The sequence below is a fragment of the Equus przewalskii genome, chromosome 26, assembly GCF_037783145.1.
Source record: "Equus przewalskii isolate Varuska chromosome 26, EquPr2, whole genome shotgun sequence".
NCBI classification, from domain to species: domain Eukaryota; kingdom Metazoa; phylum Chordata; class Mammalia; order Perissodactyla; family Equidae; genus Equus; species Equus przewalskii.
In genome coordinates, this window is record NC_091856.1 from 34,388,214 (window position 1) to 34,416,061 (window position 27,848).

Consider the following 27,848-nt stretch of genomic DNA (forward strand, 5'->3'; position numbering starts at 1 on the left):
ACAGTGGAATATTCTGTGCACAACGGAAAATATATCAAAAGTGGCAAACCTATTTTTTTTTAACATTAAGAATTATATGAGACTTGGCCACCAATTTTAAAAGTAAAATCTTTATATTAGGCTGAGTGAAAGTATATTGAATGTGACCATTTGAAAGTTTTACATAAAAAGCATGATATATGGGGCCGTCCCGGTGGCATAGTGGTTAAGTCACATCCTCCACTTTGGCGGCCCAGGGTTGGTGGGTTCAGATCCCAGGCACAGACCTACATACCACTCACTCATCAAGCCATGCTTCTCACACACAAAATAGAGGAAGACTGGCAACAGATGTCAGCTCAGGGCCAATCTTCCTCACCAAAAGAAAAAAAAAAAAAAGTGTGCTATAACATGTATAACATAGCGAATTTGGTTCCCTCTTCCTACTGCACAAAGAGGCAAGCTACATTACTTTTTTTAGCAATTGGAAGGTCATACAAAGGACACTGTATGTCAAAAATGTCTGGGCCCTCCAAATCCACATCTCTACAACTTTGGTGAAAAGGTATCAAAAGTCAAGGGTTTTATAACCAGCCCCATTATCAATATATCATATTTCACTTATTCCAAAACCTTCTGAAATCTCGATGCATGTACGATCGTGGTGTCTGGTAATTATTTCTGGCAGTGCTTTGTCTTTCTCAGCGGTACATAAAATAATGCTGCATCTCACAATTAATGGCATCTTATAGCCAATAAAGCAGAAGGGATTTTGTGCCACTCCTCACTATTCACACCTCCTTCCCATCCCTGAAAAGAATAATAAATCCGCGCTAGCCTCATTCTGAAAATCCCACTTTATTTGAAAGAATGAAGCAGCAGCAGTGGGCTATATATCCTCACTCCGTTAGAGAAAAATGAAATTTAACTCACATGCAAAGATAAAAGAGAACAGTTCTCCACAAATGAGACATGACCTACGGGATCAGAATCCAAACAAGTGCTTTTCCTTTCTTTAAAGCTTCTAACTCGAGCTACAGTATGCACTTCAGATACACAGTCTGGTATCTCAGGGAGGGCAGGAGGAAAAAGAATCAACCTCAGAATGACTTCAGTGAAGAGCTGTAGGCCAGCACGGGGCTTGGTTAAAGGGAGACAAGCTTCAAGTTTAAACGGTAATTTGTGCATCATTATCCTCTCAGGTTGATACAAGATAGTTAGATTAAATAAATTAATCAAAGTACAAATTGTGCCAGCAAGCTCCCGTGCCTAGCTAGGTTCTCCTAAGGCTGACCTGCCAACAGCTCCAAGGCTGCATTTTCACAGCGCCCAAATCGGAGCTGGCAGGTGATGGGGGCAGGAGAAATGCATGCAGTCACGCGCCCAGGCCAGGCTGGCAATCTGAGGGGCGGGCGGAGGGAGGGCTCTGCTGAGCCGTGACAATGGAAACCGTAAACACAAGATCCATTACAGCCTGAACACCCACAGCCATTTACACATCACGGTTGGAAATAAATCCTCAGCAAAGCAAAGGCCGAGGGGAAGCAGCCATTAATATGCCTTGCCCAAAACACAGTGCAAGATCTCTGTCTGCCGAGACGTGTGACTGGGACACGCCTTTGCTCACCCAGCCTCCTCACCTGGAACTGCTATTAGGAAGTCAGGTTACTATCAATGTATCAGCATCAATCCTCACTAATGTATCTCATTAGCACACTCCTAAGAGCTAACATTTATTGAGCCCTAGGCTAAGTTCTTTTCTAGCATCAGCTCACTGAATTTTCACAAAAACCCAAGAAGGTAAGAACTATTATTATTCCCATTCAACGATGTGGAAACTGAGACTCAACAGAGACCAAGGGACCTGCCCGAGGTCACACAGTAAATAAAGCACAGAGTCTGGATTCAATCTAGACACCTACACTGCTAGGAGGGAAGGGAAGCTCAAGGTAGAAAAAATAACACGGAATTAACAAAAATACAGTTTCCATTTCTCTTAAAAGAGTAATTGATTGGCACAAGCATGAGCCATGCGTAGAGACTGGTGGTAGAATTAGTAAGCAAGGCCCTGCTGCAAGGCGAAGGAGCAGTGACACAGCCTCGTGGAAATGCAAACACACGGCCAGCAGCAGACAGACATGGCCGGGAGAGGCTGGGTCAAAAGAACAAATGATAAGAGTTGACAGAAAAGTTGTAAACCACCACCCTGATCGTTTTGGCTGCCAGTTCCATCTACACCCATGAGATATGGACACGTCATAAAGCAAACCCTATGCAGGCCAATTCGTAAACATCTTTCTTCCTGTGGGGAGAACGAGCGCATGGGGATAGTGTATGTTCCTGCCTTCCAAATGGAACTGTTGTACAATCCTATTCAATGGTCACGTTTCTCTGGAACCTGCATTAGAGTATCACCCTTTCTGAGCTTCTGCAGGAAGCCCTTTTTATTCTCCACCAACCACATTACATTGCTCAGCTTCAAAATTCAATTTTCGAACCAATTGTTTCAAAACATTTTCCTTTTTTCTTTCAGAGAAAGGTGTCCACAAGTCTTACCTTTGTCTCCTGTCACCCCACAAGTAGCTCCAAGTAATACAGTCACCCTTCATCAACGGAAGGACTGATACAAGACTCCTTCTGCATTGATGAGCCCTTCTGCAACACTAAAGGATAATTTAGGAAAGGAAATAAAAGGCAGGAGAAGGACAACAGGAAATCAGTGAAGCTGTGAGGGATGGAGGCTGAACCTCAATTTTGGAAATAAGTTCTCAAATCAGAAAGTAAGTCAGAGCTAAAAACACAGCAGGTGCCTTATTGGCAGCACACTTCTGCAGGCCCTGCCCCTAGAGGCTCTAGGGCTGGCTTCAGGGGTCTGCTCAGTCCAGGGCAGTTAGAGTTGGAGGTGATGCTGTGGTACAAAAATAATAATACTCCTAGATCTTCTGATATTTTTCTAAGATTTTGCTCCTTTTTTTTTTTTGGTGAGGAAGATTGGCTCTAAGCTAACATCTGTTGCCAATCTTCCTCTTTTTACCTGAGCAAGACTGCTGCTGAGCTAACATTTGTACCAATCTTCCTCTATTTTGTACGTGGGACACCACCACAGCCTGGCTTGATGAGCAGTATGCAGGTCTGTACCCAGGATCTGAACCTGCAAACCCCAGGCTGCTGAAGCAGAGCACGTGACTTAACCACTATGCTACCGGGCCAGCCCCAAGATTTTGCTTTTTATACTTACGCTGGTAGTACATTGCAAAGGAAGGTTGATTTGGCTTCCAATTTAAACTCTATTGTTTTAGCTTGAATATTCGGTAATAAATTTTTTATAGAGTATAACATGCTAAATCACTACAAAATTTGTTGTAGTGTAAGAAGGGTGCAAATATTTTACTAATAACATGCTTTGTATACAAATTCAAGAGAAAAAGAAGACAGCATTTCTTCCTCTATGGCAGTGCTTCTTAAACTTGTTGGGGCCCCAGACTCCTGAAAGAATCTTGATGAAAGCTAAGGATTATTCTCCTGGAAAAAGGTACCTACGTACATTCATGGACCCAACTGAAGCCTGACACAGACCCCAAATTAAGAACTCCTGCCTTTTGTGAAGGTACTTTCTTACGACACATATTTTACTAAACAAAGACAGGCAAGGCCCAGTGAGGGCAGGAGGGAGTAGGAGACTGACGGGCACAGAATGTAATCTAATAGTCCCACCTCTCCCCCAACCAAACGCTTACACTGCTTCTATGACGTTTCTGCTATGACGTGCTGGCAGAAGCCACGGGAACGGAGGAGTATCGCTGTGATAAACAAGATCAGAGGTCATTTCTATAGTCCTGAAAGTCTGTGGAGCGGAGTTATGCTTTAGCAACTCAAATTTAAAAACAACAACAAAAAAACCCCTGAAAATATAACATAATACAGGTAAATTAGGGGATTACAATTCACATAAGAGATTCTCCTCTGCCAGCCTATTTATAATTTAAAATAAAAGATTGACAATGACTTTTGTGATTTATATAAACACCCAGGAACATAGATTTCATAGAAAGCCAGTAAACCTTTGGAAGTTTCTATCTGAAGATTTTACCTAAAAGAAGAGCCATTTTCTACCAATGCTCTCCTAGAAGGACAGCACTGAGTGTTCCAGAAAGCAGTTGCCCAGCATCTGCTGTTGCTGAGACAACAAAGGCGGACCAGGGAGCAGACGATCCCGTGAATGTGCTTGGCCACTTACAACCTGGTGGCCTGAGGCAGGTCACTTAACTTCTAGAAATCTGAGCTCCCTCTTCAGTAAAATAAGGCAAAGACTCAGGGTTCTGAGAGAATTGCTGAGGGCGATGGCGACAGTTAACCAGTTAACCATATCTGCCTTCTTCCGGAGACCCTGCATCACCAGCTCTGGGTCTGCACGACCCCCCCTGAGGGAGAGATTCCTGTCAAGCTCGCTTTACAGAGCAGGAAACAGGAGGAAGTTAACCAAGGTCTTGCGTGGTGAAGGGAAGCAGCAGGACTCCAACCCAGGTGACCTGGCCCCAGAGCTCGCGCTTTGAACGCCACACTCCCCAGCCTCCGGGGTCTGACGAGATGACGGATGCGTCCACGCTTTAGAAACTGTGCAGTGCTAAAGTAAATATAAGGTGCTTCTCTAATGTTCACTGCATCCTCTCTCTGCCCTTTTCATCTCTGCCTCAAAATAATCAAGATAATTTGCCTTCTGTTTGTATCCCCAACCTAGTTGAAAAAAACAAATTTAATACGCATTACCCTTCAGCAAGTCAAGTCGTGAGTGGAATGCACAAACCAAATGAAGACGTCTCAGCAGCTGTGTGCTCAGGGAATACAGTGCTTAAGAGTCATATCCACCCCACCTAAAAAATCCTACCTATGCCCCACCTCCTCCCTCAAAACACATGGAATTAAAATTATAATACAGGCATCAAAGGCAATTAAGCTACTTATGTAACTCCAAGTGTTTTATTGGTTTGTTTTCTTTGGACGGGCCTTGCTAGACACTGGAAATACAGTGGCGATCAGGCAGACATGGGCCCTGTCCCCAGGATGGGCAAGCAGTACTTACAGCCCAACAGGAGTCATGCCATGATGTGCGCAATGAGGGGGATGCAGAAGCACAAGAGGGAGTACCTCACCCTGACTTGGGGAGTCAGAAAAGATCCGCCCAAGTATGTGACTATAAACAAATAAGGAAAAATAAAACGAGAAAGTATTAGCCAGACAAAAAGAGGGGTGGGGCCCGTTTAACCAGCGTGAGGGCAGGAGAGCAAGCAGGGTGAGTATGGAGCTTCAAGGCGGCTAGGCGCCAGGGCACTACGGCAGTCAGACTCAGACCGTTACAAGCTACATGATGGAGTTGGTCTTAATCCTGAGCGCAGGAAGGAATCATCAACAAATTTTAAGCAGGACACTTACGTGATCAAACTTGCATTTTTAAAGGTCACTCTGAGACTGCGTGGGGAAAGACAGGAGGTGGGAAGACAGGGAGGCCATTAGGAGACTGTTGCAAATGTCCTGGCTATGACAGAAGATGGCCTGAAGTAGGGTGAGAGTACTCGTTCATCCATTTAGCAGCAAACACTTAGCAAGCATACAAGTGCCAGGCTCTGTGCTAAGTGCTAGAAACCATGGTCGTGACCACAGTGCTGGACGTGTGTGGGCTCGGCAGAGCCGACGTGTGCAGCGGGTGAAATCCAGAAGGCAGGGGTGCCACCTGGTTTGACTTTACTAGTTTTCCTTAATCTACCCAGAGTCCAGTATTTCCAGCTGTAGGGGAGCAAAATTTGCCACTTTGACATACGGATTATTTTGAATTAAAGCTACTTAAGAAATAGCCAGTGTAAGAAGGACACTCCAACTCTCCTTTGTCCCCTGAAAGCAGGAAATAACTCTCCCATGGGAAAGGTACTCTCCCTGCCCCAGGAGGTAGAGAGACCCCTTTCCTGCCAGAGAGAGGGCATTCAGAGCCGAGCGGCTGTGTAAGCAAACTCTATCAGGTTCTTCACCAATTACCACTGAAGCCTAAATTTTCTTGTCTTGTCAATTCCTCACAAATTTATTGTTTCTTTGTCTAAAAAATATAAAAGCTGCCTGCTTTGGTCATTTCTTTAGGTCCCGTATCTATGAGACCTCTGTACAGACTAATTAAATTTGCTTTTTTTCCTCCTGTTAATCTGTCCTGTGTCAATCTAATAACTAGACCAGCCAGAAGAACTAGGAGGATAGGGAGAGATTTTCCCTTCCCTGACACAGCTCTCCACTGCACACCAACTTTCAACTCATCACCTCCTTCACGAGGCTGGCCTGTTATCTGAGGAGCTGGGGTAGAAGAACGGAGTTCCAGTCACTGGGAACTGCCCTCCAGACCACACCAAAGTGCTGATATTGTCAATGTTCCTTTAGGATCAAAAGCAAACTGGAGGCTTACAAGAGGCCTTGCCCATTTTGTGACTCATCAGAATAAAGCAACTCCCCCGGAGACAGCCTCTGCTAACCAAAAGCTTTGAAAACCTTCCTCGAAAGCAATACATGCCCATCACTATGTGACTGAGAAGGACAACGTTTCATTATTTGGAAGAAGTCTCAACAGGAAAAGCAACATTCCCTACAAGACATCTTGCTAGGAAATTACCACATTCTGGCTTTATAAGCCTAGGTCCCCAAGTACAGCATTTTGGCCGAGGATTCCAATGAACTGCCAGCAGGATAATGTGGTTACACTGTCTGAGCTACTGTGAAAATGCATTAAAATCTCAACGTTAGAGCTCATCCAAGCAATTAAAATTAACACGGACTGCTCTGTTTTAGAATAGGAAAAACAAGGCTGGGAAGAGTGTTGGCCTCCACAACCCTCTGCTGTTGCCTTTAACATTTTAAAGGCACTGAGAGCTAGCATTTTTGCTATCCAAACCAACTAGTTAGCCAGCGATGTCTCCACTGGCTCGAGTTAAGTGTTTGGGGGCGAAGGGCATGGCAGATGGGAACTTGCAGTGATGAAAGGAAAACCAAGCGCCTGCTATATGCCAGCCCTCTGCTAAGTGCATTCAACACCTGGACAAATAAGTATCTTCAAACTCTTTTTGCACGTGAAGAGGGTGAAATTTGGAGAACTACAGCAAACAGAAACTATCACAGTGATCTCAAAAGGAAAATACACTTCACCTGATCACTAAACAAAACTCTTCAAGAGTCGCTTAATCATTTTCTGCTCATTAAGAAGCAGAGATAAGAATCCACTCTATCTTGAAACGGGAGATTCTAATTCTCATCACAAACAGCACAGACGATGCAGGATTTTGAATCAATGCATCCAACGCTGGGAAACATACTGAATTATAAAGTGTGATTTTAAATGGTGAGATAGATAAATGATCAGACGGACAGCTGGGCAGGCAGGCAATCAGGGAGAACACAGTGCATGCAGTGGGCCCCAGCCTGGCCCTGGGTGAGGCACTGAAGTCAGCGCACAAGGCCAACCTCACCCATGGGCACAATCACCCTTCAGGGCCCCAGGGAGCTAAACGAAATTCAAACAGACCCAGTCACAAACACAGGGAGTAACTAATGTGCAGCATCCTCTGCTACAGAGTCACTAGTCCATATCACGAAGAACACATGGAGAGTTCTCTTATGACAGACACAGACCAACTGGGTCAGGTTTGAGGTCAAAGGTGGCAAGGGAGTCAGTACCCTGAAGGTGATCAAATGATTGCTTTTTCCCTCTGGACACAAATGTAAGATATGTATTTACGGTTCTCTTGAAATCAATGAGAACCCCTTAAAACAAGCACAGTCTTAGGCTGGAGCAGGATAAGGGCAAACTGGTGGCATGCCAAGGGCAAACAGACCAAAAAAGTGTATATTACTAGCAATAAATTTGCATTTGCATTAAGCATATGACAGAATTAAAATGCACCAAGCTATAAAAACAGGATGATATTTAAGATACCAGGACTGCAAGACAAAATTTCCTTTATGTTTAGACACTGTTCTAGATAAGTTACATATGTTCTAGACAAGTCACTCACGTACCCAGCACTCCGTGAGTTATGCTCCTTCCTGACAGTAAAGACTGGTAAACTGAGGCATATAAAGGGCACTGATTAAGGGGGAAAAGACCAGCAGCAGAGCCAGGAATTATCAAAACCAGGTGCTTCGGGCACTTACTTCCTCTGATCAAGTTAGAAAACTGGATATAGGCTAAGTTCCGGGAAGATGGGAATCTGTCAGTTTCTTCACTGTGTCTAGAGCAGACCTGGAACATAGGACATGCTCAATAATACATATTGAAAGGATGGATGAGATGTGTCCTAGCCAACAGCACACCACTCAAAAGCAGAGTTTGGAAATGAATAAGATTGAACATTTTATAACAAATGCAACCATTTTCTCACATGTGAATGCACGCACACCCTCAAAATCTGCAGACTCTCACCCTCAAAAATCTACCACGTAGAGGGTCATCAGGAGAGAGCCGAACTCAAATGCTTAGTGGTGGCAACTACTGACAAGTGATCAATAATCAGAGAAGCCTACTGACCGACAATAACAATGGCACAATGTAATTCTCCTAAAACACGTGGGGAAAAGACAGAACTGGTGGCATCTCGTGAACCCAACAGAGGACTAAGTACAGCTCCTGTTAAAAAGGAAAAAAGTAGGGGGCTGGCCCGATAGTGCAGCAGTTAAGTTTGCACGTTCCACTTTGGCGGCCCAGGGTTCGCCGGTGCGGATCCTGGGTGCAGACATGGCACCACTTGTCAAGCCATGCTGTGGTAGGCATCCCACATATAAAGGAGAGGAGGATGGGCACGGATGTTAGCTCAGGGCCAGTCTTCCTCAGCAAAAAGAGGAAGATTGGTAGCAGATGTTAGCTCAAAGCTAATCTTCCTCAAAAAAAAGGAAAAAAGTAGGGAGTGATGCCTATCTTTCCACAGCCATCCTTGGTGTCCCCACGAATGCCAGGAAGGACAGTAAGGGGCTCCAAGGCAGTCCCTTTCTTTTCATGACATGCCCAGAAAAGATGCCATTTAGTTGCTAAGATTCCAACTTACCATATCCAGAGCTTAAGGCAGATGAGGGTGCCTGCCTCTCAGAAACTGAGGGGTCTGGGGCTGCTTTGCTCACGGAAGTCAAGGCAGTTCCCCTGAGCCATGTCCACGCCTGGGCTGGGCCCCGCACAGCCTTGCTCTGCGCGCAGACTGCAGCTGTCAGTGGATCACACCTGTCCCCGGTGGTTCCCTTTGATACGTCATGTGGACTGACCATTGTTCCTGCTTCACTGACAGGGGCTCAGCAGCCACAAAACCACAGGTAAAAGGCAGTATTTTGATGGACCTCAACAGCAGAAGAAACCTCTCTGCTTTCCTGGACACCCAGTTGAGATTCCCTTTTCAAGCTGCTAAATACTGCGCGTCGCAGTCAGAGGGCTAGCAGTGTGGCCTTGGACAAGTCACTCTCTCTATAAAATGAGGGGTGATGACCTACCTGATCACTGAGGTCCCCTTGAGATCTAACTCTTAGTCAAAGGAGGTACAGTTCCTAGAGTGTGTTTGAGAATATAGCAGGGGGAGGGGCTGGAGTGGGGCTCAATTACTAAGTGCCTACTACGGTACTAGATGTTAGGTATTCAAAGATGACGCCATAATCCCAACCCTGAGAAAATGGGACGGATCTGGAGGGCAAGCAGCTGCAGCACAGGGCAATCGGTGCAGCCGAGAGGCTGTGGGGCAAAAACAGATGAGATCAGCTCTGCCTGGTCGTTCTGGAAGCCTCTCTGAGGCAACACCTTATTGGGCTGGAGGAGGAAGTGGGAGAGAATGCACTCAAGAAGGTACAAGGTGCTCCAGGCAGAGGGGCTGGCGAGCAGCAGGCACAGTCAGCTGCTCCGGGTTCCCTATGGAGGAGCCGAGGTGCACCTCGCACAGCAGCCACGAACGAAGCGGGGGCTTCAGCAAGAGCCTGCAATTCACAGGGCTGACGTAAGTCTGACAGGGCACCACAAGGGGAAGACAGACGTCACTGACTTGCCAGAGCCCGCCCTGGAGAGATGAGTAAACTGTCCCGAGCCAAGGCCCTGGCCCAGGGACCGACCCCACAACCAGCTCCACCAAGCCCGAGAGGCTGCAGAGAGCTGGCGCCTCCCCAAACAAACAGGTGACTGCAGCAAAAAGCAAAAGAGCGCGAACAACAGGGCTGCGGACGGCAAGCTCCGTGAGCAGGGGCCAGACAGATGGCAGCTTCCCCCGTCACAAAGGGCAGGACTCCTGAGCCCAGCCCAGCGGATCCTGGAGATTAGGGTACGGCGGCCAGAGAGTTCCGGATAGAGCTTCTTGGCACTCACTTCCATACCTCCTCCCTTCCAGTTCTCCCGTACGTGACAACAACAACAATCTGAAAAAAGTCAAGGTGAAATAAACAGAAGCAGATTCTGAAGAGGAAAAACACAAACAAATACTCTAAAAAGGAAGAAGGAAGAGATTTAGAGGCTTCAATTTAACCCCATTCAAATACTCTTTTATGACACACTTAGAAATACCTAGTACCAGCACTAACTACCACAGACGGGCCCCAACTTACAACAGTTTGACTTATGATTTTCTGACTTTACGATGGTGCGAAAGCTGCGCGCATTCAGTAGAAATCGCACTTGGAATTCTGAACAGAGCTTGTCCCCGGCCCGCGCGATGCGGTCCGAACCCCTGGTGATGCTGGGCAGCGGCGGAGGCAGCGCCAGGTCGGCCTGGAGATCCCGAGGGTGAACGGCCGACACACGCCCCCACACTCTGCACCCACACAGCCTTCTGCTCGTCACTTTCAGTACAGCATTCAGTACGTTACAAGAGACGGTCACCACTGTGGCACAAACAGGCTTTGTGTAGGTGATTTTGCCCAGCTGTGGGCTCATGTGAGCGTTCTGAGCACGTTTAAGGGAGGCGAGGCTAAGCAAGGATGTTCGGGAGGTGAGGTGGATTAAACACTTTTTCGATTTAGGATGTTTTCCACTTAGTATGGGTTTATCAGGACGTGACCCCCTCGTAAGTCGAGGAAGACCTATATTTGTAAAATGGCACTATGTATCCTACCCCAAAACAGAAACTTTATATACATTTTCTAATTAGACACTCAGACCAACCCTATGAGACTGGTATCTTGCCCATTTTATAGTCCAGCAGACTGAGGCTCAAAGCTGTTAGCTAACTTGCCCAAAACCTAAGTCCTAATATAGGACAAGGCTTAATCTCATGTGGGTAACAAAGAGGCAGAGTGGGATAAAAGCAGTAACAGGTGTAAACAGCGCACCTAACTTGGGCCCATCTCAGGACTTCCCAGAGGAGGTGACAACTAAGTGAGACCTGAATGATTAAAAGTAACAGATAACTTGCCAGGGTCTATGCTGAACACTCAAGTGCAGTGTTCATGTAATCCTCACAACTACCCTAAGAAGCAGGACTGTTCATGCCATTTTTCAGATGAGGAAACTGAGGCTAGGGGACCCGCCTGCTTCTGGACTCAGGTCCCTGAGTACCATGACAGAATGCCTCCAAACCCCAGTGAGGCAGCTGGACTTAATTTTAAGGAAGATGGAGGAGACCACTGAGGAGCAATCAATCAGATGTCTACTTTATAAAGATCTCTGGAAAGCTGCAAAGTGGAAAATAGATTAGAAGCGGTAGGGACAGGCAGGAAACCAGTGGGCAGCCTGTAGCATCGCCCCAAGCAATGATGGGGACCTGCGCTCAGGCAGCAACAGTTGAGAGAGACAGGAAAGACTAGGAGGTTTTGAAGAGGTGGAATCAACAGACCTTGGTCAGTAGGTGTGAGGGTCTGGGCACCGGGCCGGATAAGCCACCCGCCGCGAGGAGTAGGTGGTGGGAGAAGGATTTTAGTTCTGGACTCCTTCAGGCTGAGAGGCCTGTGAGTCTCCAAGTGCAGCTGCCTGGATCTGGATCTCAGGAGAGAGACTCGGCTGGCGATGGAGTCGGGTGTCAGTGTATGGCTGGCGTGAAGCTGCAGAAGAGACGAGAGGCCAGAGAAGCAGAGACGGGAGAGCAGCACTAACAACCTAGCGGCGCTTCCAGACGCACCCTCCGGGAGGAAGAGGGTAAGAAAACTGGCAGGCTAACAACAGACTCTTTCTGCACTTGTAATGACATGCTTCCTCCCACCATCAGCTTACCATGAAGACAAACGACATGGGACAATTTCCTTTCTACTCAACAATCCTGGAAGAGAAGACAAAGTGTCCTTTTCAGGTTTTGGTTACAATCTACAGAAGGCTTTGGACAAACAACACATACCTAACCAGCCCAGAACAGGCCAATGTAAGTTGGCCAAAGAAGGAATCAAGATGAGTCCCCCATGGACAGCGAGTCCGGGGAGGCAGGCGTGACGCACATCCAGCAGCCTCCGCAGCCTCCCCAGGGCAAGCCCAGGGCAGCTTCTAAAGAGAGTTCCTGCTCTCTTAGAGAAAAAGAAGGAGGGAGTCACAAACCTGATTCCAGGCCACAATAAAGTGACAATTTTCAGAAACCACAACTAATAAACAGAACATAAAGATGTGGAATTAGGCCAAAGCCTTGGGGTAGAAACCATTTAGAATTACAGGGGCATCACTTGATTCTCATTAACATTTACACTTCGTATGTTACAAAGGCTACTGCTGTCTAGAGAACCTCTGAAAGGCAATTTTCGACTAAAGTCCTCTCAGGCTGCTGCTCTATTCTGATGTATTTGGAGATGCTCCGTCACGTACACAACAGCATACACAACAGTTGTACTTAAGAAACGTCACTGGACAAGAACTACTCTTCTCCATTCCCCAGGTTATGCTTTCATTTCTGTAACCAGGAAATGCATAAATAAGTCCCCTGAACCTTCCAAGTCAGAGCTGGAAGGGCCCTGAGAGGCCATCCAGTCCACCCCTTCATCCTATCAATGAGGAAGCTAGAACCCAGAGGAGGAAAGCCACTGGCATAGGGTCACATAGCTGGTCCCACAGCTAGACAGTGGACAGCCAAGACTGAATACTGGTCTCTTCAAACCTCTGTCCAGTGTTCTCAGGACGACACGCTGCCTCCCTAAAGCTTTACCAGTGCCACGAGAAGGAGCGAGAACAGCTAACACCACTGCAGGCTCAGTCGCACCGGGCCCTGCGCTAGGTGCCTCGGCTGTGTTCAACCCATTAATCCTCACAAGAGGCCCGTATGGGAGGAGCTGTTATCATCCACTTCTCACCGAGGAGGAGGCTGAGACAGACAGATGTCACTTGCCCCAATCATACAGCTGATAGAGGGGGCGGGGGATTCAAAGCCACGAGAGTGAACTCCACGGCCCTGCTAGTAACAAGCACCTAAGTTACAGAGTGGATATAGCCCAAATGTTTACTTTTACACTGGCTGTTGTGTGCAAACATTTCCTAAAGAAACAATGCTAGAAATCCCAGACTAGTCCACAATATCTTCCCACCAGGCAAGGGGGCTCCAGACGGATCTGAATTCCGAGCTCTGGGAAGAAGGCCTTATTGAGTGCCAAAGTGAGAAGATTCCTCCTCAGTTTGGACAAATGGTCTGCCCTGGGCAAAATATAGCCCTTCTCACCTCCTTCTCTGCAGTCCCCTCACCCTGCCTTTACTGTTCCTCAATTCCCACATCCCGTCCAAGCCTGGCCCAACCCCAGGGCTCAGGACCAAACCCCCAATCCCTCACCCCCACCTCCAGGTTTTATGAGGAAAGATCCCCAGCCCACTAATTCATACTAAAGTGTAAACTGTTGATGTTACGCTCAGGCTTCCACAGCGGGGAAAGGTGCTGATAATCTAAGGGAATTTCTTTTCGTTTTTAACATTGGCACCTGAGCTAACATCTGTTGCCAATCTTCCTTTTTTTTTTTGCCCCTTCTTCTCCTCCCTGAAGCCACCAGTACATAGCTGCGTGTTCTAGTTGTAGGTCCTTCTGGCTCTATGTGGGACACCGCCTCAGCATGGCCTGACGGGTGGTGCAAGGTCCATGCCCAGGATCCAAACTGGCAAAACCCCAGGCCACTGAAGTGGAGTGCACGAACTTAACCACTCGGCCATCGAGCTGGCCCCTGGAATTTCTAATTTGTAGAACTTCAGGAGAAAATATTAAAGTCAAGTGTAGGAGGACTTGTGATAGAGTGAAAAATCACTGGAAGATACGACAGTGCTGCCTGGGGGTCTGTCCTCATCACTGTTGGTTAAGTAATCATACCAGCCCCTAGAGAGTATTCATTCTGTGCCAGGTAAGTGCTTCACTTATGTTACTCATTTAGTCCCACAATGTCTTTCTGAGGTAGGTATAATTAGCACCCCTAATTTAGAGAATAGAAAACGGAGAGGCACGGAGAGGTTAGCCTCACAGCCATTAGGTAACAGAGCTGGGAAGTGAACCAAAGTGGTCCAGCTCCGGAGCCTACGCTCGTAACCACTGAGGAATCCTGCCACTCCATAAATAAATACACACACGCACTATTACCAGGCTTGGAAATGACGACTATCATTTATATAACACAATACATGTGAGTTATCCTAAGGCATTTTACATGTTTCATTTCACTTAATCTTCACTACAACACTATGATACAAATACTAGAACTATCCCCATTTTATAGACGAAAATGCTTTAAAAGAGTCTTTCACTTGTTCAAAGCACTTGTTCAAAGTTAAGTGCAGAGCTGAATCAGACCTCAAGCAGCCTAACTTGATAACTTACATTTAAGAGTTGACATTTCTGGCTATACTTTCCTTTACGTCTGAATCCAACAGTATTTAGAAATGCAGGAGATTGGTTTTGTTTCATTGTTTTTTCCGTTGCTGTGGTTTTTTTGTTTTGTTTTTTTTGAGGAAGATTAGCCCTGAGCTAACATCTGCTGCCAACCCTCCTCTTTTTGCTGAGGAAGACTGGCCCTGAGCTCACATCCGTGCCCATCTTCCTCTACTTTATACGTGGGATGCCTACCACAGCATGGCTTGCTAAGTGGTGCCATGTCCGCACTGGGATCCCAACCGGCGAACCCCAGGCCGCCGAAGCAGAACGTGCGAACTTAACCGCTGCACCACTGGGCCAGCCCCTCGTTGTTTTTTCTGTTTGGTTGTGTTATTCTTTGTTCTTTTCAAAACAGCTCCCATGGTATCAGGGTTTGGGAGTGCAGAGGGAGGAGAAGGGTGTAGGGTTCAAGGCTAACCAGGGCAGTCTCTACGACAGTCAAGCCCACCGCTATCAAGTTCAAGTGATCGGGTGCTATGAGGGTCAGCTTTAGGTGAAAGAACACCTCTAAGAATGGTACCTGGCACCTTTGCTAACAACAACAGGGCCTGATCCCATGTCGGGATGATTGAGCTTTGGGGGCATTGAAGCGATTTTCTTTGTTCATTATGTTCTAAAGGAATCTGTATTCCCTGAACACATATCAGAGAGAAGGAGTTAGTAGGCCTGGTGGTGAGGAAAACACCAGGAACAAAAATTAGCGACTGATAATTCACCAAGTAGGATAATCCCAAAGAGGCTGGTAGAGTTGACTCTTCTTCTCAGACAGTTTTCACATCACTGCCAAAGCGACAGCTGCCACAGAACACCTGACACCAGGTGCGGCAGCTCAAATTAGCCTGACTCTGTCAACTCCATAAGACTTCTACGAAGTTCCCTCCCTTCCTCAGCACTGGCTGTCAACTTGGCTCTCTTAGAAAGGGCACACCTGGTGACAAACGATGTAGATAAAACTGCTAACCTCAGCCCTCAAAGAGCTTATCATCAGTTCAACAACTGACCTCACCTTGTCCTTCCAAATTACCCTTCTGGAATCCAGCCCTGGCCTCCATCACAGGATCTCAGAATTTTCTCTCATCTACAAGTAGCACAACTAGATTTTTCAGTAACGGCCAAAAATGGAAATGCCCTTATCGCACTTCATCAAAAATACAAGTATGCGACCACAAAAGGAGTTGTAAATTAAAAATTCAACAGAAAAAGCTTTTATCTATTCTTTCATTCATTCAATGAATTTTAATTGAATGCTTACTATATACCGGGCACCTTTCTAGGTGCTGGGCACTCCCAGCAGGGAACAAGACAGACATAGTACCTCTCCTCAGGGGCTTAAAAGGGACAGGGTCCCTAAAGGAAAGGGCTCAGTGTTGTAATTTAAAACAGGGTCCCTAAAGGAAAGGGCTCAGTGTTGTAATTTAAAACAATCCCACCCCTGTTAGCTCCACACGCAGAAACATAAAGAGCACGCTCAAGGATGGATCTGAGAGAGAGGGCTGGTACAGTAACTTGAAGCCATTGAGTGACTAGATTCTGACAACAACAGTTTGGGAGGGTAGAAAGGAGGCAACGTCTTCAGACATCCCGACTGAATATTCTTGAAATAGAAAGCTGCTCTTTCTCTAATAAAAATGAAAAATTAAGCAAGTAAAAACAAATAAAAGCAGCAGCTTCCTCTGGGCCCATTTCCCACCCCCAGGAAAAAGTGGCACGGCTGGGCTCTTTGCTACTTCGGACCTCACCAGAGAAAGGCTGAAGTCTTAGTCTGCTTTTCAGACAAATACATAAGTAGCCTTACACCACAAACAGATGAAAAGGTCAAAGCCGAAAACAAAAGCCTGGTGACAGGACACTGGAAACCTTCAGAAAGGGACCTTCAGAATAGGTTCAGTCTAACTCTCCGCAGATCTGAACATCACAGGCGATATGAAGTCCACAATGACTATTTCACAGTGAGGACAGAGCTGATGCCAATTATTTTTTGCCCTCGTCAAGAGAGCTTGTCATCTCCCTACAGAACAATTATCCATAGGTGCACAATAGTTAAAAGCTAAATTCTTTCCCCAATTCAGCATGGAAAAAGTGCTGCTCACAGCAATTTGACATCATTTCATTAGATTAGATTAATTTTTAAATGTGTTATCTTAACAATGATGCCAACCACCATATAATTAATATTCTAACTGACTTTACAAAAATTACAAAATCCCCTAAAGAAAATAATTAGTCATTAAGCATGAACGAGACTTTTCTATGGCCAGTAGCACATAAAACAGAAAGTTCATCACGTAATGGATGGTATCAAAGCCTTTCCCACACTTCCTTCAATTCTTAGCCAACAGTGCGTAAAGCTGACATTGGCAAGTTACGCCAAACTTCACTTGAAATAGTAATGTACTTACTGGTTTAAACTCTTTGAGGGTAAAATGATGAATGATGAAAGCTTTAGCAATTAAAAAGCTCTTTTAATTTGTAGGAGAGGCAAGATAAACACATCTAATTGTTCGCTGCCTCCATCTCCCCAGCTGGAAACTGGAATACAGCTTATTTCTTGGGGCTACTTCTTGAGTTGATTAAAGCACATGAGGCGCCCTTACCCTTGTTTTCCTCTTTTCTTTCAGGGATTTATGTATTCTTATAATCTACCTTAAATCCTGTCTAGAGTCAGGCAAGACATAAACAAGTCGTAGTCGAATAGGGCATTCTCTACCATAACAGAAATAGAAAACCCGTTTTCCCCGCAGCCCTCCTCTGAATAATTGGCCGAGGCCGCCTAGCCCCAGAACAGAGCTGGGAGCCCGTACATGGCCTCAGCAGGAAAAAAGGCAGCAGCTGATTAGTGGTGTCGGCCCCGGACAACAGCAACAGTTTGAGGATGCATGTACCATGTATTTGCCACCTCCATCCTTCAATAAACCATTAAAAATTAGTACAATGCATACAGATTCATGAATAAAACAGAACATATGAATTGCGTTTAGGACGTAGGTTAAGGGGGGAGGGGGATGTTTTCCATAGTCAAATACCTTAAGCCAAACTAGATTAAACCATCAAGCTTTAGAGGAAAGAACACTGAACTAAGTCAGGAAACGCAAATTGCAGCCTAGCTGTGGAGCTGTGAGCAGGCTGGTTCACGGGGCCTTGGTTTGCTCAGCTATAAAATAAGGGGTTGAACTAAAGATCTCGTAATCATTCTCTTCACTTCTATTGATCAATGGTACAAGCAGCCTGAAATCCCCTCTCTGCTGGGGCACTAGGGAGCTGGAGAAAGGGCAGCTCCTTTACAGGAGAGTTACTTTACAGGACACAACTAAAACCCCAGTATCTCTCACACTGCTTATACGGGATTTACGATCTGTGATAAAGTTTGACATCAATTTTTAATCTGTAGCATCTCCAGGACAAGAAGGTCTATATACGGTAATATTTCTCTCCCTTAATACAACCTCTTTTCCACCTTGGGGCAAGGGTGGGGGTCAGGGGCAGGGACTTCTATTTTAATACTCCAACTATTAAGTTCAGCAAGCAATTAAACTACCTTCACTCAAAAGTTAAGTATCATCACTTCAATTTAAAACCAGTCACTTCCACTGGAGTCCGAGTCACTCATGGCTTTGAGACGAGCCTAAACATTCCCACCCCTGAAAAGTCTCCACCACTCTAGCCTATTCCAAGAACAACTTTATCCACATGATACATCAACACAACTTCCATGTCCAAACATCAAAAAGCAAGACTTTCCCCTGGGAGTCCAACCAGAATTGAGTCACACCGTGCACCTACTGATCAGGTCCCACCCAATCACCAGGGAAACTCACATTAAAATGATCAAGAGTGCCCCTGAGGAAACAAGGAAGCTCAAACAGGACAGCCTGAGAGGGCAGTGTTGTCTGTGCAGGGCTGGGACAGTCTCAGATGTGGCTGTGGCAACTGCAACAGACATCTATGATCTTTCTGTCTGCCCTGCAGCCTCTCCTTTTGGGAACTGTCTCTCTCAAATTCCAAGGAGCCCCACTTCCTGTGCTTTAGGTGATCTCTGCTGGCCAAAGACTCCCACCCCTGGGACTCAATGAATTGTGTTGGGGGTCACCCACCAAGCAGGCCAGAATCCTTTTTCAGGGTCTGATGTGGACACCAGGAGATCACCTGGTATAAAGACCACAAAACCTACAACTGTCAGGCTGTCTTTTCCACCACGTGGGGAGCATCAGGCCAACACTGGAGAGAAGGCCTAGAGAGGGCAAGAGAGTGAGAGATCCCTGCACTACCTGGGCACTCTGATCCTAAGACTGAACAGCGTTTCTGTCAACAGCAGCCCAGAGTTTGGGGGACAAGCCTTACAAGCCAAACATATGCATCCAAGGTTCAAGTTCTTTCTTTAGTACTCCATGACGAATCACTGTCCCCTGAACCTCAGACTCAGCTTCCAGGGTCCACTTCAAACCAAAGAACGCCAAATACTGCCCTAGAGAAATTCAAAGAAAAACTTCCACACACCAGAAAAGCTGTCAGGGCTCATCTGTCATCCCAGACCCGAAGAGGGAAAGGACCACGAAAAAGAGGAAAAAGACAATGGATAACTGGAGGGGGCTGAACAGTCCACAACCAATAACCGTAAGAACAACTGCCTCCAGGAAGGGAGCGCAGTCTAATGAGAAAAGCTCCCCAAGTCATTCCAGACATATATTCCAGCTGTCTATCCGCAGGGGAGAAAAGATACACAACAACCCACAGCACCCAAACAAAAGGAACCTGTCAGTACACAAACTATTTCCAGGCTTATGAGCCTAATTGTTCCTGTTATTTTTAGACTACAGTTTAGTGTTCCTTTCACAGCCGTCCTAGGGTCTATGCCACGGGCCTGCATGCTGAACGAAACCATAAATGGCAAATTCTACAGAGCATGTTTAGAACAATGTCCCTCAGACGGGATCTAAAGTAATGAGAGAGTAATTAGAACGCGATCTAAGAAACAGGACTCTAGAGATGTTCTTCCCAATGACGATGGGGAAAAACAGCAGAAGCAACAGAACCGTGTGGGTGGCTGACCCACATATTTGGACCGCCAGTCCTTAACCTCCTGGGGGCCGTGGAACTCCTCTGAGAATCTGATGTAAGCTAAGAAGTCTTCCCCCAAAAAGAACGCACATAACACAACATTTTGCATATAATTTCAAAAGGTTCACAAAAGCTGCTTCCTACAGCCGGACTCCAGTTTAAATACACCTGACTTAGCATTTTTTTAATTTAATTATCTCAGCATCACGATCAAGCCTCAAAGACTTCAAAAGACTACAAATAGCTCACAGAGAAATCCTAAAGTTTCCAACTCTGTAATCCCATGCTGAATCAAGAACAAAAAAACAAATACAAACCTCACCTTCTACACTTATAAATATAAGAAAACTTTGCCTTTCCTGTATTGGCACCACTTCTGACACGTCTCCCTTACCTTGTTTGACCATTTGTATGCTTGAAGGAGTTGACTATAGAGAGGAGTTTTGTCCTGCACAGGATCCAGGCTTAACAGTCCACTGTTATGGAGAGGGTGGTTCTCAGACGGCTTGCCCACCAAATTGCTCAGACGTTCCAGTTCACTGAAAAGTACATAGATAAAGCAAATAAACCTGAGTCCACTGAAACTCCACTGTTTAGCCAACCACATTGGTCAAAGGCTGCTCTTCAAGCTGTCCATTAGAAGTCTCTTAAGAAGAAATACTTTTTGAAAGGTGACAATCAAGAAAACCCCTAACAGAACTTAATTTTAAAACCAAGCTCTCTGGTGCCATTCCAAAGGAGAAAAAAGTTAAGAGCACTGTAATCAACAAGACTTCTAAAACTGGGATTGACAACTTGAATTATTCTTGGGGGGGCGGGGGGCAATGCCACACCATACAGCCTTCTGGAATTTTGAAATGTGGTATAACACTGCTTCTTCCTAAGAGTTTTCAGAGCCACGTACGGATCATTACATTTAGCAGAACAGCAAGTACCTGCATAAATAATGATTATTTATCATTCACATAGGGATAGATTTGTACATGGTGCTTCACAGATGGTAAAACGTAACAAAACAAAGAAGAGATAAAATAAACAAACGGAATGGGAAGACACCACCAAGGGGGCTGTGTCAAAGAAACACACTTCAGTCTAGCAGGAAAACTCTAGGAAAGCTTGGCAAAGTGAGCCAACAGCAAAAGCACATTCCAGGAGCACGTTCGGAGGGGCCAGTCCCAAACAGTCAACAAGACTCTCTAGGAACAGCTTCCCGCACCACTTTCATTGGGAATCTTCAGCCACCTTCCTCTTGGCACTGTTGTATAAAGATTTAAGACGGCAAAGGGGTAAACTTTCTAAAATGGTGAAGGGTTCTAACATCCTGCATATTACAAAGGGAAGCAAATGAGAGAGGAAATGGAAAAGAAAGAACCACCCCTCCAGCAGGGAAAGTATTAACTGGCACTGCGCCAGAGAACAGCAAGTGGACGTGGGAGTTGAGGAGGGGTGTGGGACTTCCTGGCTTCCCCCCAAAAACCAATGGCAACTACTCAGGGGAGAAAGGAGGCACCCATCATTTGGTCACCACCTCCTCCTGCATTCTACCTCCTCCTTCCATCTGGTTACTAAGGAGACCAAATTAAGAAAAAAAAAAAATCCAACCACTCCAGAATTCATCGGCTGACTAGCTCAACAAATGCCTTTCCTGCTAAGGTCAGTTCTGAGAAATAAAAGGCAAAACTCCTGAAATTCTAACCTCCCTGGGAAGGACCGCCTCTCTTAAAGAAGGGAAGGCAAGTTCAGGATGTAACCAGTTAAAGACTGCCTACTATGTGCCGGGCATTTTACAAACCTCCTCTCAATTAATTCTTACAATAACACTTACAATGTAGAAGTAAAGAAGGTGAAGAAAGAGAAAGAAAGTTGCAATCCCTAACCCTAAAGGACCACACTTAATCACTGTTGGGGGGAGGGGGGTTAAGCATAAGCGATTAAGCTGGTAAAGCTTGAGATCAGGTCTCTCTAAGAGGAAGGGACAGAACAGGAGCAGTGAGAGGACTGATCAGACGGACAAGAAGAAAAGACAGATCAAGGCCTGTTTTGTCGTGTTTGGGGGTGAGACAAGGTGGAACTGATGCATTCCAGGTTCAGGGCCAAGGCATCGGGGTGAATCAGATCGGGTGCTCTTGGGTTCGGGCAGCGCTGATCGGGTCCCGTTTGGCATTATCAGGACTGTTTGATCAGGCGTGGTGGGGCACAGAGGGCCTACAGGTGAGAAACCTGCCAGGCTGAGAGGAGAAGTGGAAGTTCACGGGAAGAGCGCGTCTCCTGGTGAGGAATGGAACGACCACAGAAGGGGTCCCGAGCGGCGGGAGAAAGCCAGGACCGGGAGGCCAAGAGAAGAGAGACGAGAGGGCGGAGGTGGGGGATGAGATGTCCCTGAGGGGCCGGCAGAGGCTTGGAGAGGAGGGAGACAGAGCAAGGGAGCAAGGGAAAGGCAGGGCGGCCCCTGAATGGGAAGACTCGTGTGGGGTCGGGACAGGGTGGGAGTCTGGCGGGTCGCCGACTCCGGTCCCTTGGGCCGGTACCTACTTGAGGTCCCGGTTGACAGACTGCAAGTTGTCCTGGAAGTGCGCAATGAAGGCCTTCTCCCTGCCCTCCAGCGTCTCCTTGTTCCGCATGCCATCCTTCAGGCAGTCGAACACCCTGCTCACGCTGGAGCGCAGCGCCTGGATAGCACTGATGGCCTGGGCAAAGGCCTCCAGGTTCACTCCGACACTGAGCACGTCCGCCATGTTGCCGCCGCCACAAGGGCTCTCCAAAGCCGGCTTCGCGAGCAAAAATCCGCGCTCACTGATGACGCAGACCCTCGAGGGCCTCTGGGAAATGTAGTTCTCTAGGGGCGGGACAGCAGTGGCGGTCGGTGCGGGTGCGGGCGCTGTCCGAAAGAGGCTTTCCATTTTAAACGAATGTGTGGGCAGGAAGGTGAGCCTCTCCATTTGAGACTTCACTCCCAGCTTTCTTAGTGGTGACAAGGAAATACAAAAAGTTCCTGCTTTTCCCCAAACTTGCGCTCTTGGGAGTCCTAGGGAAAAGAATTGCTCAGAGCAAATAGTGTCCATGGAGTAAAGAATCATAACCTGTTGAAAAAACTGATTCCGTATTCATAAATAAGGGGGGAGAGGGAAATTTCTTCTCTACAGTGGAAAGCCAGCTAATAAATGTAGGAGCAATGATGGAAAGAAAATTGCCATCTGGCAACCATTGGAAGAATAATTGATTCAGATAGGAATCAAGGGATCCTAACACTGTGAGTGGAAGTGTGAGGAGTAAACAGGATATTTGCATAGTCTCAAAGTATCATCCCACAAGAAACTTATTAATTAAGGGAAAGGTAATGATCCAGCAATTTCACTTCTAGTTTTATACTCAAAAGAAAGGAGAGCGGGGACTGGAACAGATAGTATGTGCACACCCATGTTCATAGCAACATTAATCACAATAGCCAAAAGGCAGAAGCAACCCAAGTGTCCATCATGAGACGAATTCATAAACATGTGGTATATACATACAATGGAATGTTTATTCAGTCTTAAAAAGGAAGGAAATGCTGACACATGCTACAACATGGGTAAACCTTGAAGACATTATAGTAAGTGAAATAAGCCAGTTACAAAAGAACAAATATGGGATCAGGGTGGTGGCATAGCGGTAAAGTCCAGGGCGCTCCTCTTCAGGGGGGGCCTGGGTTCTCAGGTTTGGATCCTGAGCCTGGACCTACACACTGCTCATCAAGTCATACTGTGGCAGGCATCCCACTGTAGAGTAGAGGAAGATGGGCATGGATGTTAGCTCAGAGCCAGTCTTTCTCAGCAAAAAGAGGAGGATTGGCAGTGGATGTTAGCTCAGGGCTAATCTTCCTAAAGAAAAAAAGCAAAAGGACAAATATTGTATGATTACACTTATATGAGGTCCCTAGAGTAGTCAAATTCATAGAGACAGAAAATAGAATGGTTGTTGCCACGGGTGGGGGAAGAGGAGAATGAGGAGTTAGTATTTAATGGGTGCAGGGTTTCAGTTGCAGAAGATGAAAAAGTTCTGTGGATGGTGGTGATGGTTGCACAGCAGTGTGAATGCACTTGGTGCTACAGAACTGGACGCTTAAAAATGGTTAAACTGGTAAATTTTATGTTTTGAATATTTTATCATAATTTTTAAAATTCAGTAACGTAAAAGGGGATGGGAGGAAACAGTGACTTCACAGTGGAGAAACCTGGCAGACACCACCCTAACCAAGAGATCAAGGTCAACATCACCAGTGTAGGACAAAGCCACCTCCTGATCTGATGCGATGAGAAGAGTGCAACAGGACTTCTGTGATATTCCTGCCCAGAATGCAAAACGGGAATCTGATCAGGGCATCAGACAAACTCAAACTGAAAGACATTCAACAAAATAACCGACCTGTACTTTCCCACGAAACATTTGTGTCATGCAAGACAAAGAAGGACTGAGGGATGGTTCCAAATTAAAAGAGACTAAAGAGCCATGACCACTGAATGCGACGCATCATCTGGAAATTTCTTTTGCTGATGTGATTGGGACAGTTGGTGAAATCTGCGCAAGGTCTGTAGATGAGTTCATAGTATTTCATCAGCGATGACGTCATGATTTTGATAATTGCTTTGTGGTTGTGGAAGAGGATATCCTAGTTTTGGAGAAATATACCCTGAAAGGATAAAAGAGCATCACTGTGTCTGCATTAAAAGGAAAATAGCATGGATATGTCTATTTAGAGAGAGGAGGATAAAGCAAATGTGGTAGAAAATTAACAGTTATGGACTCTGGATGAAGGATATACAGAAATTATTTGTACTGTTCTTGCAAGTGTAAGTCTGAAATTATGTCAAAATAAGTTGTTTCCAATGGCCATTGATAAGGCGCGTGGAAAGTGTAAACACAGTCTAGGTGGCAAGAAAAATCTTCAGTTCTACCAGGCCATGCTGACCAGGATTTTGAAATTGTGTAGTTCACCTCAAACCAACTTAATAATTTCCCCACTCGTCTCCAACCTCACTCTCCCCCGCCACACACACACACACACGCACACGCACACCCGCGCACACGCACACACACACACGCACACACGCACACACCACCTCAATGCAAATCCTCTAGTTCTAGAGCAATGACGATAAATTCTGCTCAAAAACTGACGTTGCTCTCCATGAGTGCTTAAATTTAAACATTATTTAACTTAAGTCTCGTGAGAAAGAAAAGTGTTTTGTTGTCTTGGGTTTATATAGTTGCTTTTATTTCCTGACATCTCCCTCATTTTGTAAGTGTTGCCATTTATAGCTTTTCTTATGGGAAAGGGGTAGATATAGCGGGAAACTTCTAGCTGTGGAACTTGAAGCAAGTTATTGGTCCTCTCTGAGCCTCGGTTCCTCATCTATAAGATAGAACTAGTCATGATACCTATCTTTATAAAATAGCTGTGGGGTTTAATAACACCTTGCAGGCAAAGCTTTTGAAATATTGTTTGGAGTATAATAAACACTCAGAAGATCGTAACTGTCAGGAAAATGTGCTGAGAAAGTTTCTGATCGATCTATGACCTGGGCTTCTAACCCCACTTGAGGACTCCGCACAGAATCAAGCAAGGACTAGCAATGGATCTGTTAGTTCAAATTATCTCTGCGACATGACCCTGTTGCTAAGAGCTTGCCAATTAACTGTGTTCTATAATTCATCGTTTTTTGGTGGCCTTTTTATCTCCTTTGGAGCATAGGGTGTTTGTTTTTGTTTTTGAAGATTTTTGTAGAAAACCCTTTTTTAACTTTGCAAAAGTAAAGGAAAATATCTGTGTCTGTTGGCTTGTTTTGGTTTTGGCTTCGGTTTGTTCATCCTTTCTAGGAGATTAGAGAAGGCCAATTTGGCTCTTGTGTTTACTCATCTTTTTGGGGATCCCTGAAAGCTTGGAGAATGTGACCCCTGCTGTATACTTTGTCCCCTCCCAAAATATATAAAGTCTATTTCTGCCCACACTATATGTACCTATGAAGATGAGGTTTTGCATACACTGCAACAATTTAAGGGGGTTCATAGCCCCCGCTAAAGCCCAGACGTGGACCCTGGTTAGAAGCATGCTCTAAGGCAAGCATGATGGGACTATGGCCCACAGCTATCTTGTAACCATCAGGTCTCCAATGCCTGGGGCACAATAGATGCTCAGTGTAAGTTTGTGGAAGCAATGAGTTAACGTGATATATTATATTTGCCTTCTCGGATCCTCTCTCCAAATTATTTCATCTCTTGGTATACTCAGATATCAGCTCTCCCTCTGCTCAGCCCTCCTCCTGCCCACCCCCCCCAATTCCCACACACACAGAGTAAGATTTTCTTTTGTCTCATTCTCTGATTCAGTGGTTTAGACTCTGATTGGTACAATAAAGTACAAATACACTCTGCTCCCACAGTCATTAGTTTTCAGGATTTCTCTCTGGCTCCCCTCTTCTGGGAAACTCAGAAATTGATCAGTGGAAATACACATTTCCCCTGAACCTAGTAAGGAGTCTTTCATCATGTCAACAGAAAACTTTTCATTTTGGAAAGGAATGGACAGAGTTTCTCTAAGGTGTTGTAAATCCTTGAGAATGTTGGCACATATATGCTTGCATCTGTGTGTGTTTGTGGGGTATAAATTACATTAAAAGGAGTTCATTTCGAACAATATCAGATTTTAATTATTATGATCTTATGTTTGGGTAAAAGGCAGCATCCTGCTGCTAATATCTTCCCAAATGAACGAGCCATTAGCTTGGTGCTATCAGCTCAAGAGCATTAGAATGAGCAATCAGAATTAAAGTTGTCAGTATTTAATTAGAATGTGCTGCAACTCCCATCATATGTAGAGAGCATGTGGTTTAAGAATTCAGACTGAGAAAACACCCTCATCAATTAATAATTATTAAGGATTCACTAGATGCAAAACACTGCAATGTCACCAGATATTCTAAAACCAAATCTGCCTTGGATAAGCCACCACGTAACTAAGCCACCTGTCATAATCAGCGTGGCATAATGCTCCAGACCTTGGGGGTTGCTCTGAGGATTAAATTGAGGCATCATACTGTTCTGGGGACATAGTAGGCATTTGAGTTAGCCACTCAACAAATAAGGATATTGAATGTGCTCGACATTTTGCTAAGCAGCTGGGGAGCCTGGCAAAACCAGGCCCAGTCTAGCCCAATAAATGTCACTGAAAATATCTGCAGTGGGAGGTGTGCGGCTCCACATTCACCTGTTTAAGTCTCAGGGCATTGATCATTTTTAAATTGCTTAGATCCACTTTATTATAATTAATCTAAAGCAAGGATGGTAAAGAATCCCGTTTTGTTCTCTTCTGAACCTACCTCCGCTCCTGTTTCCTGTTATTTCCTGCCCATGATGATTTTGACATGATGATGATGACGACGACAACTATGATGACGATGATGGTGATGATCAAAGTGGTCCCAAGGACGAAGGAGATCCTGGAGATCAGGAAAGCAGCCTAGATGGGGGTCTCTACCCCTGACTGGTGTCTCTCAGGCAAACGCAGTAACCCTTCTGGACCTCAATTCTTGCATCTAGAGAATGAGGAAGTGGATCCCCTCCAGCACTACCAATCCAGGAGTGTAGGATTAGGAGGAACTTGTTAATTCAAGGAGGAGGAAAGGGAGAGACTCATTCACTATTAACACTGATCACAACCACTGCCCCAGGATTCCCGCACTCCACTTCATTCATTTCCCGGTAACACTCACCAAATAAAAGGATTAAATAAGGATCCAAAGAGGACATGTTCCTGCTCTAGTGGCACTCTCTCACAGCCCTGCAGGGGAGGCAGACGCAAATGGAACATGAAACGCAGTGAGGTTCAAGTGTGGGATAAGTGACCTGCGCAGAGAAGTTTGGAGTCCTCAGGGAGAGTGGTCACAGCGTCCTTCTGCAAAGGGGAGGCCTGGGCCAAGCCTGCCAAGGTGACTAGGGGCCAACCAGGTGCAGTGGGGGTGGAAGTAAGGGAGTACA

General features: G+C 45.7%; 1 protein-coding gene across 3 annotated transcripts in view; it reads right to left on the bottom strand.

Annotated features, from left to right (window-relative positions):
* Window positions 1-22,650, bottom strand: part of MED27 (mediator complex subunit 27) — a 198,435-nt gene extending 175,785 nt beyond the window's left edge. For 2 of the 3 annotated variants that reach the window (XM_070595378.1, XM_070595377.1), the window contains exons 1-2: window positions 22,368-22,624; window positions 20,230-20,374 (exon numbers count right to left, since the gene is read on the bottom strand). In XM_070595378.1, the coding sequence (XP_070451479.1) occupies window positions 20,230-20,374; window positions 22,368-22,570 (348 nt within the window). In that variant the 5' untranslated portion in view covers window positions 22,571-22,624. Of the gene's footprint in view, window positions 1-20,229; window positions 20,375-22,367 lie in introns of all 3 variants that reach the window. The other variant, XM_008524281.2, reaches the window with a different exon arrangement.
* Window positions 22,651-27,848: the final 5,198 nt, after the last annotated feature.